Source organism: Xenopus tropicalis, chromosome 9 (genome assembly GCF_000004195.4).
Source record: "Xenopus tropicalis strain Nigerian chromosome 9, UCB_Xtro_10.0, whole genome shotgun sequence".
Classification (NCBI taxonomy): domain Eukaryota; kingdom Metazoa; phylum Chordata; class Amphibia; order Anura; family Pipidae; genus Xenopus; species Xenopus tropicalis.
Window position 1 is genome coordinate 50,245,577 of NC_030685.2, and position 15,523 is coordinate 50,261,099.

The 15,523-nt window shown below is 35.8% G+C and overlaps 1 protein-coding gene across 2 annotated transcripts in view; it reads left to right on the top strand.

Annotated features, from left to right (window-relative positions):
• Nucleotides 1–10,423, top strand: part of LOC100490370 (carboxypeptidase O) — a 50,811-nt gene extending 40,388 nt beyond the window's left edge. Inside the window, exons 7-13 of one of the 2 annotated variants that reach the window (XM_031893566.1) lie at nt 1,995–2,096; nt 2,455–2,559; nt 2,761–2,874; nt 2,994–3,084; nt 3,661–3,863; nt 5,407–5,491; nt 7,932–10,423. In XM_031893566.1, the coding sequence (XP_031749426.1) occupies nt 1,995–2,096; nt 2,455–2,559; nt 2,761–2,874; nt 2,994–3,084; nt 3,661–3,863; nt 5,407–5,491; nt 7,932–8,206 (975 nt within the window). In that variant the 3' untranslated portion in view covers nt 8,207–10,423. The remainder of the gene's footprint in view (nt 1–1,994; nt 2,097–2,454; nt 2,560–2,760; nt 2,875–2,993; nt 3,085–3,660; nt 3,864–5,406; nt 5,492–7,931) is intronic. The other variant, XM_018097644.2, reaches the window with a different exon arrangement.
• The last annotated feature ends 5,100 nt before the right edge of the window (nt 10,424–15,523 follow it).

Here is a 15,523-nt window from a genome sequence, read left to right on the forward strand (position 1 = left end):
CGCTACGAAAAAATCGCAACTTTCGGAATGGCTACGAAAAACTCGCGTTTTTTCGCGCAAATCGTATTGGTAACGAAAAAGTCGCGATAATTTCCGAAAAGTCGTAAAGGCTCCGAAAAAATCGCAAAAAATACGAAAAAGTCGCAAAATGTTCGTTTTCCAATCGGAATTTTTCCAATTCGGTCGGAATTCGTGTCTTAGTAAATCAGCCCCTCAATGTTGACTTTTTTGAGGTCTTAAAATATGGGATCTCCAATATAGAAAGAAGAGCCCATACTTTGGGAGATAAATTGTCACCCTATGGGGCTGATTTACTAATCGGCTACAAAAAAGTTGCTACAATTCGCGCAAGTCTTAACGCTATGAAAAAGTCGCGACAATTTACGAAAAAGTCGTAATGGCTACGAAAAAGTCGCAGCAATTTACGAAAAAATCGCAAAATACTGATCATTACGAAAAAAACGCATACGGACGCTTTTCGGACGTTCGTGGATTAGTAAATGTGCCCCTATATGTTTGTGAATAAACCTTATGCACATACACATTTCTTCGATTTAAGTTTCAAATGAATTTTTTCAACTGTTACAAATAAAATATATAAAATAAAGCAGTTTATCAATTGCAATAGCACAGCAGTTATATATTTTGTGACATATATAGGGCCATGTCAGAAATGTAAAAAACAATATGTTGGCTGTACAATGCAAGTCTTAAAAGATAGAATTAGGGAACATATTGATCAGATGTAACAGTGACACAATTTTTTTTCAGCACAGGCAATAGAACAAATAAAAATAGAAAAAAGGGGAGGTGACACTTTCACCCTTTTACAAAAGCAGGAGGTTTTCTGAATTTTTTTATCTACAAACACCTTTGGGTTTAAATTTTACTTTTGATGTGACTTGCTACATTTAAACTGTTTATTTTTGGAACTTGCCTTATGTATTCAGTTGATGATTTTTTGTAATTTGATGTTTTTGATATTTGAATCTTGCACTTAACCCCATAATGTGGATGTTTTATATTCTGATTATAACTCGTGGCAATAGAGTAAAGGAATCTTTAATATTTATATGCAATACCCTTTCTTGATCAGTTTGTCCTTATACAGGTATCGGACCCCTTATCTGGAAACCCATTATCCAGAAAGCTCCGAATTACGGAAAGTCTGTCTCCCATAGACTCCATTTTAATCACATAATTCAGAATTTTAAAACTGATTTTCTTTTTCTCTGTAGTAATAAAACAGTACCTTTTAATTGATCCCAACTAAGATATAAATAATCCTTATTGGATGCAAAACAATCCTATTGGGGTTAATTAATGTTTTATTAATTTTTTAGCAGACTTAAGGTATGGAGATCCAAATTACGGAAAGACCCCTTATCTGGAATACTCTTGGTCCTGAGCATTCTGGATAATGGGTCCTATACCTGTACTACTCTACTAAGCTTTCACAAATTTAAAACAAAGTTCTTTTGTTCTTGGACCTTTGCTTTAATCTTCAAGGCCGTAGTTAATCCCATGGTTCTATTATGCTGATCACTGTGTTATTATTATTACACCATGCAACCTTACTCCTTCCCCAACCCCACAGTGAGGTATGGCGCAGGCAGGGGGAAACGCAGTTGACAAGCAGGGTGTTGTGTGTACTGTGGATTATGGGTTGAGTAAAGAGGGGTGATGGCAATGCTTACAGGGAGCAATCTGGAACTAAAGGTCTGCAAGTAGCTGACGTACAGGCCTAATACCCTACTTGATGCGTCAAGGGTTGGCACCTCTTTCCTTTAATATCAGCCTTATATAAAACAATGGCTGAATTTATCACCACCTTTACTAAAAAATCTGGTACTGTTTAATTTTATGTGTACATGCCACCTTATATGATAACTCCATATTTATCAGATGTTGGTTAACATACAGAGTTAAGCTTTTGGTTGCTAAAGCAATGCAGAGTCAATAACACAAACATTTGCTATTATTTTCTTTCACAGATTTATGACTGGATAAATGGCATAGCAAAAAAGCACAGTCAGTTTGTGACACAACATCTTTTGGGTTTAACTTATGAGTCAAGACCGATGCAGTACCTAAAGGTAACCTTTCATTATTGTATAGAATTTGGCTGGCCAGACCAATTTGTTGATTTCTACCAACATAGCAGACAACCAGTCTGTGTTTGAAGTCCCCAAACTAGTATTCTGACCAATCCCACAAAAGTAAATCTCTGTTTCGCTTAAGCTTCTTTAAGCACAGAAATTGAAACTAACTAAAACTTACCACATGCTCCGGCTAATTGGATGCATAGTTTTATATTTTAGTTATGTAGCACTTACATACAGTGTTGCAGATAGCAAGTTCATTTAAACTGCTTATGTATGGTCAGTTTTGGCATTTTTAACCATTCTGACAGGTCCTTTATTATTAATAACCCATGTTATTAATGTACAACAGATCAGTCAGCCGTCTGAAAATCATAAAAAGATTGTTTGGATAGATTGTGGAATCCATGCAAGGGAATGGATTGCGCCAGCATTCTGCCAATGGTTTGTGAAAGAGGTAGGAATACTACTGTACACATATTAAACCTCAGGTTGTTAAGAGACATTTAAAATTCTATTAATATTCAAAATTACAGATGTATTACACAACAGTTTTTTACTCACATTTTTGTTAACAGGATTCAACATGTAATGATTATTAGGATTATAGACAGCATAGAGGGATAATCTTCACATTAATTCCTATACTCCTCTTAAGCAGATTGTACAGAATTATCAAAATGATCAAAGGATTAGAAAAATCCTCCAGAATTTAGACATATACGTCTTGCCAGTTCTCAATATTGATGGGTATATCTACTCGTGGACAAAAGTAAGTCAGTCAAAAATGTTGTATTGCAATTGCAATACAACCCTTCGTCCATTTCAGTGTCTTACTACCAGTTTCAGTATTGAGAAAATGCCTAAATGCATTCCTATGTTTTTCTTTAGGAAAGGCTCTGGAGAAAAAATCGTTCTCAATATGGGAATGGAACCTGCTATGGAGTGGACCTTAACCGCAACTTTAATGTATCATGGTGCAGTATGTGGTGCATTTAAGGATACAAAAAATATATAGAAACAGGACAGATAATTTAAGATGAATATAATTAACCAATTACTTTTGTACATTTCTGATAACGACTTATCATATTTCTAAAATTCAACAGAAGGGTGTTTTTAAATTGCCTTCTTTCATACATGTCTAACATTCATAATAATACAGGTGTGGGTCCTGTTATCCAGAATGCTCTTGACCCCTTAAGGGGGGTCCTTCTGTAATTTGGATCACTAGAAAATCACTTAAACATTAAATAAACCAAACAGGGATATATTGCCTCCAGTAAAGATTATTTTTCTCTTAGTTAGGATCAATACAAGGTGTTTTATTAAATCAACATTTAAGTTATTTAATTAAAATGAGGTCTAAATGTAAATGGCCTTTCTGTAATTTGGAGCTTTCAGGTTAACAGGTTTCTGGATAATGGATCCCATACCTGTACAACTAAGCTAAGGTATTTTTTACCAAAATCTGAAAAGGAAGGTTGTGTATGACAAAATATATCTCTGCTTGTTAAAAACTATTTTGGTATTGTTGCTTATGGTATTTTTTTTAAAGCTCATAGATCATCCACAAATTGCAGTTCCAACTCCTTCTGTGGAAGTTCACCTGTTTCAGAACCAGAGACCAGGGCAGTGGTAGAGTTTGTGGAAAGCAGAAAGGCAGATATTGTTTGCTTCCTAACAATGCACTCATACAGCCAACTCATCCTGACTGCTTATGGATACTCTACAGGGCTATCAAGGAATTATAATGAAATAGTAAGATTTATTTATAAGTTATCATTGCCCTTTTCTTGTTTATTTCCAATATTCCATCTTCATGGAACTCACTTGAATTTCAAGTAGGCTTTTAAAGCAAATAAATGAAAAAAAATGCATTTAATTTTTTTTTTTGCATTTACAGTTTTATATTACAGCTCATTTTTAGGGATGAATTTACACAATGTATGTCGTCAGAAATTACTAGGAATTGCAGTTGGTATCTCTGTATAAGTACTAAACTTGTGGAATCTTGAATTGGCATAGACACACCTGTAGGTATGGTGCATGGTATTGAAATAGTTACATAGTTACATAGGGTTGAAAAAAGACCAGTGTCCATCAAGTTCAACCCATCCAAGTAAACCCAGCACACCTAACACACACTATATATACAACCACTAGTACTAACTGTAGATATTAGTATCACAATAGCCTTGGATATTCTGATTGATCAAGAACTCATCCAGGCCCCTCTTAAAGGCATTAACAGAATCTGCCATTACCACATCACTAGGAAGGGCATTCCACAACCTCACTGCCCTCACCGTGAAAAACCACCTACGCTGCTTCAAATGGAAGCTCCTTTCCTCTAATCTAAAGGGGTGACCTCTGGTGCGCTGATTGTTTATGCATCACTAGCACAGTCAGTGGAAGCAATGTTTGTTTTTGATATATACATTGTATTCATTACAGTACAGTACTAATGATCTTTTTTTCATTGACTTTCCAATTTGGATGCCATATATTTATGTCTGCACTTTTGGTGTTATCCTTTTCAGCAAGTATCATAATTAGGTTATTTATTAGGCACTAAAGATAAAGAAAACTACATTGACAATTTGAGACACTAATGTCCCTCTAAAATACTGCAGAAAGAAATTGCATTCAGATACTGAGAAGATTACAACTAAAGAAACTTGTTTTTAGTAATTAAATAAAAACACAAACTATGCATAGGATGCATTTAAAATATCCCTGCAGGACAACAGCATTGATTTTGAAATGATCATGAATTCCTACAGAGCATGTGAAGCCCAGTAATATTGTTATTTTTTGCAGATTGTATTATGGGAATCTATTATGGGAACGTATTGAGGGAGAACTTATTTGCTTCATGTTGTTCTTTATTAGTGGTAGTTTACCTTTAAGTTAATCCTTAGTATGTTAAAGAATCGCCTATTCTTAGCATATTTTCAGTTTGGCCTCATTATTTATATGTTTAACTTATATGCCTTCCTCTTTTGCTTCTTTCTAGCTTTTAAATAACTTTTCTATTCAAGTCCTTTCCTATTTATATTCCAGTCTTTCATTCAAACGTCTGCCTGGTTGTTAGGGTTCATTGAACCCTGAACAAGAAGTAAAAAATTAAATAAACACAACAAATTAAAAAAAAAAAAAATTAAGACCAATTGCAAAATGTCTGAGAATATGTCTACTGCATACTAAAAGTTAATTTAAAGGTAAACTACCCCTTTCAACTAACTAGTTTGCAAAAAAAGTTTCTATACAGTTTTCAGCTTTTTCCTGTTTTTTCCAACAGTTCAAAGTAGCTGAAATGGCAGCATCAGCCATGGAAAAAATACATGGTACAAAGTACAGGGCTGGTCCATTTTCCAAACTCCTATGTAAGCACAATATATTTCTTCAGATTTTCATATATTTAAGTTGAATTATGCAAGCTTAACTAAAACTAAAACTCTTTATTGTAAGAGACCTAAATATGTTTTTTTCGGAATAACCTTTGATTTTGAAAAGTTTATCTGAGCATCAAAGCCTGCAGAAAAAGGTGAAATTGCCCTTTAAGCTGCAAGTCTCAGTTCCCCCAAGAGACCTGTTTAGCTTATTAGTTACAATTGTATCTAAGTGTAGGTGTAGCTTGTTAAGTTTTTTGGGTGCTCTGCCAAGAGGCCACGTATTTAATTACGTTAGAAACTTTGTATCAAAGTACAGGTGTAGTTTGTTAACTTTTTCTGGGTTCTCTGGCAAAAGCTACTTTTTAATTAAGTTTGAGAAACATTATATCTTTTTTAGCAGTCAGTGCAGGAGATCAAAGGTAAATGAGGGACTTTTCTGAAAGAATCTGGGACTGTGGACTGAGCTGTCAAAATCGTGACTGTCCTGCGAAAATCGGGACACTTGGGAGGTATGAACAAAGGGCATGTGGGCCACTGTTTATTCAAATGAAAGTCTTGGTTGTTTACTTTGGGCCGGGGCATGATTACTTTGTGTAATTAAGTGCAGCTAAATGTGTCCAATATACTATCAAATGCCTTCTCCAGGCCCTGACTTGTTATCTGTGGATTCTAGCAAATGCCAGAGGGGCTGCTATAAGATGCCATAGACAGTCACTATTTAGTGTGCTTGTGGGCGTCTGTTTGTGTGTCTGTGTGCTTGAAATGTCAGGACCTATTTTGAACCCCAGTCCTGGACTCGCCTTTTCTGAGTCCAACAGTTAGGGACGTTTTTCTCGAATTTCAAAGTTGATGGAGAAAATTGATTGCAGAAAAATAAAAGTACAGAGCTTTTTCCATTGGCTTGGTTTTTTTTGCTAAAGAGCTACCTTTTTAAAGCAAAAAACACAAAAGACTTTTTGCAGTCACAAGGAAAAAAAACTTGCATACAAGCAAAAATTACATTGTTACAATCATTTTCAACAAGGCGTAAAATTTGAAATGTTATAATAAACTAGGAAAATAAAGCTGTTAAGAGACTATTCACATTGACTTCAACAAGAACATGCTAGCTTTTGCTTACTGAGTTTTTTTTGGCCACTAGTTTTTTTCTCAATTAAATCCCGATTAGGATTGATATATTTATTATTGTTGAGGCTGTTTATTATACAAATGAATCTACTTAGCCATAATAGTTATTATTTTGGGGCCTTTTGGTTAAGGTAGTAGATAGGTAGTTGTCTCTTTGTTGTCATACCAGTTGTTTTATGGTGTTGCTTATTTTGCTAGAAGCACTGCATTTCATAATTGATGAATTTAAAAATAGTAATACCTTTATTCCTTACACACAGAGACTAGCTTCCCAGTCTCCTCCTGCTTTTTACCAAGGCTGCAACATTCTAACATCCTTCAAAAGCATATAACTTTATAAAACATAACCCAGTTTATGGAAATACATAACAGACCTGATATCCAGAATGCTCGGGACCTAAATTTTTACAAAGAATATGGAAATCATTCTTAGCCTGCCTGTAATGTAAAGACTTTTGGTATCCTACCTGATGTGTCTCCAATAGATTAAAGCCCTTATTCATATGTTGAAATCTTGTAGCTTGTTTTTTTTTTTTTTTTTTTTTAAATTAAGGAATTCTTTTCTCTCTTGCTGTGCATAGGTTAATGCTTTGCTTAATAAACATTTTTTGATTCTGGTTAGGAATTACCATATTATTATCATGCCTACCTTTGCATTGTGACAGCTCTTTCTACAATCTAAAATTAAGGATTTTATTCACAATGAATAGAATATGCAGTTCTCAGTATCAGATATGAAAAATGTCTGCATAAGCTGGTAATATTTATGCTGGAGAAGAGGCACTTAAATGGAGATCTGAAAGCTACCATGCACAATATAGCCTTTGCAGTATTATGGACAACAACATTATCAATATATATATATATTGCAATATACTTCAAGCTGGCCAGTCCTACACTCACATTTATTCTACTGCTTCAAAATTCATCACAGGGACTGAGTTTTACCTGCTCTCAAGGTTAAAACCCCTGGGATCACCTGACTGTAGCTGGGATGGGAGCTACAACATGTACCTGGCCACTGCTCCTGTATAAACTATAACAAAGAAAAGGGAAAGTTGTGCTCACCACTATATTCTAAACCGTTAATTGGGGGTTTAATGAGGTTGTGACCACAACATTCAAAAAGAAGGGCATTTCATTATAGCTTATTGCACAGACTGTCTTAATGTCCTATATATATTGATAATGGGTGAGAGCAGAGGATCTCTTGTTGTTGTCTATATGAGTTTTGTGGTCACAAATTCATTGCACCCCTGCCTAACACTTTAGACTTTGATTTTTTCTTGTGTTTCTTTAACAGATGAAGCTTCTGGAACATCCCAAGACTGGGTTCATGATCTAGGCATAGACTTCTCCTTCACCTTTGAACTGAGAGATAATGGTAGCCACAAGTTTACTTTGCCTGAGGACCAAATACAACCAACCTGTGAAGAGACTATGGCTGGTGTGATGACCATTATAGAATATGTCAATGAAAAATACTTTCCAAACAAGGCTTCGACCACTGTTTTTAATTGTTGGATAAATATCCTTATTTTCAACACATTTATGCAAGTTTCAGTTTTATTTTTCTAACATTTCAAAAGGAAATATTAATCTTTTCCAGGTTGTCTACTCACATCCTTCCTCCATGCTATTTTGCATAATACCCATAAATTAAATCAAATTACTCAAGAGGATGGTGTTCTGGGAGAAATAACTTTACTTTACAACAATAAGCTGGGTTTTCAATTGTTTCTATTTAAAGGGTCAACATATCTCCATTTTTAACATGAGTTCAATAAATATAGCTTGTGATAATATAAACATATTTCTTGCCTGTTGATTTAATCAAAAGAAATCTATGTTTTTGTTATTTCTTGACCTAAGCAAGGCAAAGAGTTTAGGCAAAAAGAAAATTAAACCTACTCCATGTGTGATTTTTGCAAGATAGATAATTAAATTACCAGTGCACAGATAAACAGAAGTCAGTTTTATAGGGGGTTGAATTATTCAGACTTTGTAAAAATAAAATGGAATCAATCAAGCCACCTTTTGATCAAGTCTACCACCTCTGGATTCCAGATCTCAATGAAGATGTGGGAGGAAGCCATAGACACTGCCTATAATTTATTAATCCCAATAAAAGACAGATTTATACAATACAAGTTTCTCTAAATTGATATAACCCCTCTTAAGCTGAAAAGGTTTGGCAAAAAACAGGATAACCTGTGTCCCTGATGTAAATCCCCAGGTGCTAACTTTATTCATATGATTTGTATTGTCCCCCTATAAAAGAATTGTGTGCTTCTGTAATGGAGGTCCTGGCCGCTGAACTGGGTACACCACAAATTGCTGACCCCCTGCTCTGCTTACAAGGGGAAAAAGACCACATACTACCCACCAGTGTCACCAGAATTCAGGTGCGATTCCCTCATGTTCTACATCAAGAAGGCGGTGATAATGCACTGGAAGGGAGATAACCCCCCTCCATAACTTTCTGGAGGCAACTAGTAGACATGCACTGCTGTTTATTAAAGGCAAACTAAAGCTTAACTAAAGAATTTGGCTAGAAATGTTATAAACTATGTTTTGGGCTCTTGTTCCAGCACAAGCCAACCACTGACTTTTTTGCACTGAAGATCTGTGCCCCCAAGATGCCCCAATAGCTCCCCATCTCCTTTTCTTCTAATTCACTGCACATACTCTGTGCTACTGTCAGTTACTGAGCTTAGGGACAAATTCACAATATACTGTATATATAGAATATAAATGTCACAATATAAGACTGATTAGTAAATAATATGGATTATTACTGCATGACCAAAAGCAATTATCAGAAATGAATAATCAACCCCGCAGCATTATTTTCTGCTTGATATTTGCAATGACCCCTGTGGCAACTCTGAGGTACTGAATCATTACAACTGTAGAGATGCTGAACCTTTAGGCTGGGTCAATGAGTTCATTATATACAATATGACATTTCTAGCCATATTAATTTTTAGGGTTTAGTTCTCCTTTAAATTAATGTTCAAAATAAGGGTAGCCAATTTCAGTTTGACAAGGTGTGGGTTGCTTGGTGTAATCCAGACTTTCTGGAGCTGTAATCCTTTCTTTCAGGGTGTACGTGACCTGCATCTCACAGTTATAGAATCCTTCTGTGTACTTAAGCACCTGCTACAATGAGCAATAATATTCTGCTGTCTGTTCTAGACTGTGGTTGAGCCAGAACCTATCAATTCTACTGTACATGATAGTGACTGTTCATTGTTCTATAATTTGTCTTGTTTTGTCTGCTTTGTTTTGGGTAAAATCAATAAAACTTACCTTTAAATACAGGGGGATGGTCTGTGCCCTGGAATTCTAATTATATAGATCAGATGTGGTTTTGCAGAACAATTTAGTTATTTATGTATGCATCAGATATAAGTGAAAGGGTTGCAGAATTGTGCCCCCTAGCTAACCAATAAATACACCTTGTTTGTGTAGCTATATCCTGAGTGCACACAGCATTCTAATGGTCTAAATTCTATTTTGATATTAGTTGCTATACTTCCTCCAAATGAGTTTGCCGAAGATGTTATCATGCTCCTTATTCATTTTTCTTTTATGTTTTGATTGTGTTTTGGGTTCTTTTTTAATTTGTGATGTCAATTGATCAGTTGTTTTGCTGTTTAAAACATGTACTTCCTTCTCTGTTTATGCCTATGATTAAGTTCACATGTGCAGGAAACGCGTCAGGCGTATTCATTTTAAAGAGATGAATAAAGTTGAGATTTAAAGGACATCTTATGACATTCTGATGTGTGACTGAAGCCGCTTCTTTTCTGATTAATGATTGTTTCCCCAGGCTATGGGTTTGGGGCTTCTAGCACCTGGAACATCCATCAATGGCGGTGAGTACCCTTTGAATACTTATGATCATCTGCTGGTTGCTGTGATGTGAGCGACGGACCTGGGGTGTATACACCTGGGTCATCCTAAAGTCTGGGTACAGTTTGATAATTAACATACGTTTAGTATGCACCAGCTTGTAATTACAATAATTACACTTATCAGTTTGGCTATTTTTTAAACATTACACCTTGATTTTTTTGGCCTGTTAAAGAGCAATGTCCAATGTTATTTTCATAATAAATGTTATTCTAATGCTTTTGAATCAATTTATATGTTTATATTTTCTATTTTGCTGGTTCTGATACCTAAAACAATGTAGCAGGTAAAAAATCAAGGGCTAAATGTAATCCTTGTATGGCCCCAATCTAAGGTCTTTCAACACATTCATGCAGGAGCCAATTATGTTTCCATTATGTTTTTAGAGTGCAGTACCACCCTATGCACCACCATATTGTCCATTTCCTATACAATTTCTGTACAGTGATCATTATTTAGGTATAGATAGTTTTCAAACATGAAGATCTTGCAAATATATTTTTTAATACATTTTGTTAGACAGTAAACGGACAAGATAAAAGAGAATAGCAACTCAAAGGCAAATTAACAAAATGAGATTTAGAAATTCTACCTCCTGCTCTTCTAACCTCAGCTCCTGCTCCTCACAGACATGAATCTCATTTATTCATTTGGCCCTATTACCAGGTAAAGTTTTAATACTGATCAATTTGCTTAGGTCACGGCTATAAAGCTCAACATTCATTTGTATTGCACAGCCCAACCATTTTAGTCAGTTTTGGGGGAAATGTAACCAGGAACAGATTAAACTGTTTTATTATCTTAAGAAAAATTGCCTTCTAAATTAGCTTACAGTATCTTATGTTTTCTGAGTATTTATTTTAGAGTGCATTGAACAAATTACCAATGGGTAATAGTATTGGAACTACAGTACTCATTAGTAAAGCTCAGTGCTCATATTCTGCTCTAAATGATTAGTGGCAATCTTAAAATGAAATAAAAATGAAAAAAAGAATTTGTGCCTCTGCTTGACTGATATTCTCTAAATATTTGAAAAAAGCAACATATATCCATGTATAAATTTGGCCAGCTGGGCCACATAGTTTTATAAAGGATTATAATACAAATGTAAAAACCAGACAACTGTTGTTTAAGATTGCAAATCTTTATTTAATATGCCAATTACCATATACAATATGCAACCTTTGATATCTGTGAAGGTTCATTACAATCAAAATAAAGTAAAAAAAAACCCAAAAACCCAGCAACATATTCCACAGTGCATTTCAGAAGCAGTACATTGTTCGGTGTCCCAGTTGAGCTTACAGCCTAAGGCCCCTATCGCATTTACACAATATGGTCAGTTTTTTAGGAACAATTTAACCTGCCTGTACGTTTTTGGAAGGTAACATACACATGGACAGGAAGAACAGACATTGCAATGTTTTGGCTAGAATTAAAATCCCATTGTTAACTGATGTACCAATCATTTGTCCAGAGTCAAATCCACCTTGAATCAGGTGGTGATTTTTTTTGGATTCAGCGCTAGAATAGCGGGAGAGAGATATGTTTGAAATGAAATAAGGGAGCGGGAGATCCTACATAGCTGAACTGCAACTCACGGATCGGTGCCTATAAGTTTACCCAAATGATAGCATGAGGAACAGGACTGCTATTGCTTGGCATAAGCACAGACCCAGCATGAGGAACAGGACTGCTATTGCTTGGCATAAGCACACACCCGCAAAGGTAACAATTATAAAATCAGCACAAAACACCGGGTTAGCAGCGTCGGTGGCACAGAACCGCAATAGTATTAGGAAAAAGTACAGCATCTCTAGGGGGAGTTACCAGCAAAAGTAGCACGGCATCGCAATTAAAGTTTACAAGTAGGCATCAGAAGCCGTAATCATCAGTATCGTTGGCTGGAAAGCAAAAAGGAAGCGAGTCTAAGACACAGACAAAGTACCAGCATTGTAAACCACAATTTAATAGTGTAGAATGAACCAATCCGCATCATACCCACATCGGGGAAAGCACGCAAGGCACAGCGCAGGGGAAAAATGATGCGGTGTTAGACTGATTAAATGTCACCGCATCATTTTTCCCCTGACGCCGTCAACTGCGGAATCTATATTTATGGTCTATGTGATATCTGCTAAATTGCACCCAGGCACATTGACTCCAGAATTATACATGAGTGCCTGTATTACCATGTATATACTGGTATATATATATATATATATATATGTGTATATATATATTTATATATAGTAGGGAAGCACTGAATCCAGTTTTTCGGGTTCGGCCAAACCCCTGAATCCATCGTAGGAGATTTGGTCGAATACTGAACCGAATCCTAATCAGCATATGCTAATTAGGATTTGGAAGGGTTAAATGTCACCACGCGCTAAAAATTTTCCACTTCCGTGTTAACATGACAAAAAGTCGTGATTTTTTGGATTCAGTTCCTGGGCGAATACCTTCGGTGCATCCCTAATAAATATATATATATTTGTGTAGTTTACAGGTTATTCATGGCATTTCTATATTATTTGGTATATATTAATAGCTTGATGTGGAAATGTCAATTGAAATTATATGATGGAGATATTGAGAGGTTAAAGTATAATTTTAATTTCTGTACCCACAACCTTACTTATCATATCATACTGCTTTCCTATTATTCCTAATCATCTGAATCAAACCTTCAGTACCAGGCCCAAGGGTTGTATTTCAACAACATACAACTGAAACAAGAACAGTGTTACCACATGCTGGCTCAAATACCTGTATAGTCTGTGTAAAGACAGCACAACCAGTCAGGTAGATTGCATATGTTTTTAGTCACTGAGAATGGGCCCATAACACATTGTACAGATGGATTAAAGTATACAATGAAAGAATAACATAGCAAGAACACATTTGCTCACTGGCAAAAGGAAATGTCTCTACATAGATAACACTGGGACATGTAATTTTAAATATGACTCTACATAAAAGTATTGTGCCTCTGTACGCCCTGAGGCGAGAACTAATTGGTGGCACTGATCCAGTTGTGTCAAATGTAGCATATTTAAGCTGTTGCCTTCTGGTCACTCAGGTATAGCTCTAACCAAAGCTATCCCTTTAAAAGCATAAGATACTTGAATAAATTTAAAAACACAATACTATGAGTTTGTGACAGCATGGTTTTATGCATAATAGTTTTTGCTAAACTCATTTCATGTAACCATTTTGTGGTATTTCATTTGAGGGGCCTTTCCTGTGGGGGGGGGGGGGGGAGGAGGAAAATTAGTTTACCCAGGAAAACAATATATTCTTTCAGGACAACCTAAGCTTTCACAATGTGTTAGAATTTTGGTGTAACAAGATACAGGTTTATATTGAAAAAAAATCTATAATATTAACACATATATATCAGAAACATAATTTATTTTATGCACAAAAATTCAAGTTATTTGGAAAAGTCCCATGTCCTGGATATTTGTTTCTGATGAATGCTATGCAGGTGTATGTGGGCATCGTTGGGGGACAAGGCAGGCAAAGCAGGAGACACATGATATGATGTGTGCTGCTTGGAGTAAAGTCTTGTGACACAATCATCATTGCCTAGGGGGCTGTCATGGTTCCAGACTTTCTGCAGAGGTGGCAGAAGGCACCAATTCAAAGAGAAACCTCTATCGGCACAAGAACATCAGTACTAAGTGCTTGGTTGTTAGAGCATTTGTTTCTGCAAGCACATAGTTAGGTTACACAAGAGGTCTATTTATTTATTTTTTTTTGGATTGACATGGCCTTTAAATATTAAAGTGAGAAGGTATGGAAGAATTAAAATTTGAGGCAAGACAGTCAAGGTTGGGGTTATCTCTAGATAAAAGGTGCTTGTAAGGGGACATGTGCAAGTAGGGGGATAATAGACAAATGGGAGGGGGGGGATTTCAATTGAAGCAGTGTAGGTGGTTCTTACGGGTAAGGGCATTGAGGTTTTAAAATGTCCTGCTGGGGGATGTTCTCCTGAAAGATTGTCTAATTGTCTGTTAATGCCTTTAAGAAAGGCTTGGGTGACTTGGATCAAGTTGCTTTTCACCTGCTTTTGGTGCTAACGTGCATCGGGGGATATACCCATATGTATGGGACTTATGGCTGTTTTAGAGGCTAAAAATGCCCTGCAGAAATACATTACTGGTATTTTGTTTAAAATAATATCATGCCTTTTTAATTAATTAAACATTTCAGAGACTTTAGACTAAGCAAACTTTAAATACTTAAGTATGTTTTAATTTACTAGTGTTACAGGCCCTTTAAACAGGAACATGTGCTATACATTTCATGGTACTAGTACCACTGTACTACCAAATGTAGAACTACAGCACCACCCTGTGGACACTTATGTTGTCACTTACTAATGGCTATGTTATATGTGCAGCTACTTGGATTTTAATTGTAGAGATACTTTATATTATGCTCTGAGCCTTTTAGCAGACAAAAACTGTTTAAATTAAACAAAAGACAATGAAAAGGCACAGTGTGAAATGTAACCCTTAGAGGAGTTTTTCTGAATGTGTGTCATTATAGCTTGAGAACATTTAGACTGTAGGTGCAAGAAAAAGAAAACTAACATTGTCAACCAGCAATTTATGCCCCCTGTAAATTACTTGAGAAATATACTAATGCTTATTTTTATTCAAGGATCCACCTTATCATATTTAACATTAAAATTGAAATGGTATGTGAATTTATTTTGCATTTTCACAGCCCAGTCATGTGTTTCTTTCCACCAGATCAGTGTCACTGAAGAACAGGCCCAGCAGCATAGTATTCTAGCGGTAAACCAGTCTCACTGTCAGTATTCAGGCAATGGTTAGGACAGGTAGCAATCAGAATAAGCAGAAATAGGCAGGGAAGTTAGAAACCAGTAAATCAGAAAGACCTACTATTGGGTATGGAAAAGTGGTTCCAGATGTGATATCTATTTTGAATTTGCTGCATGATCAC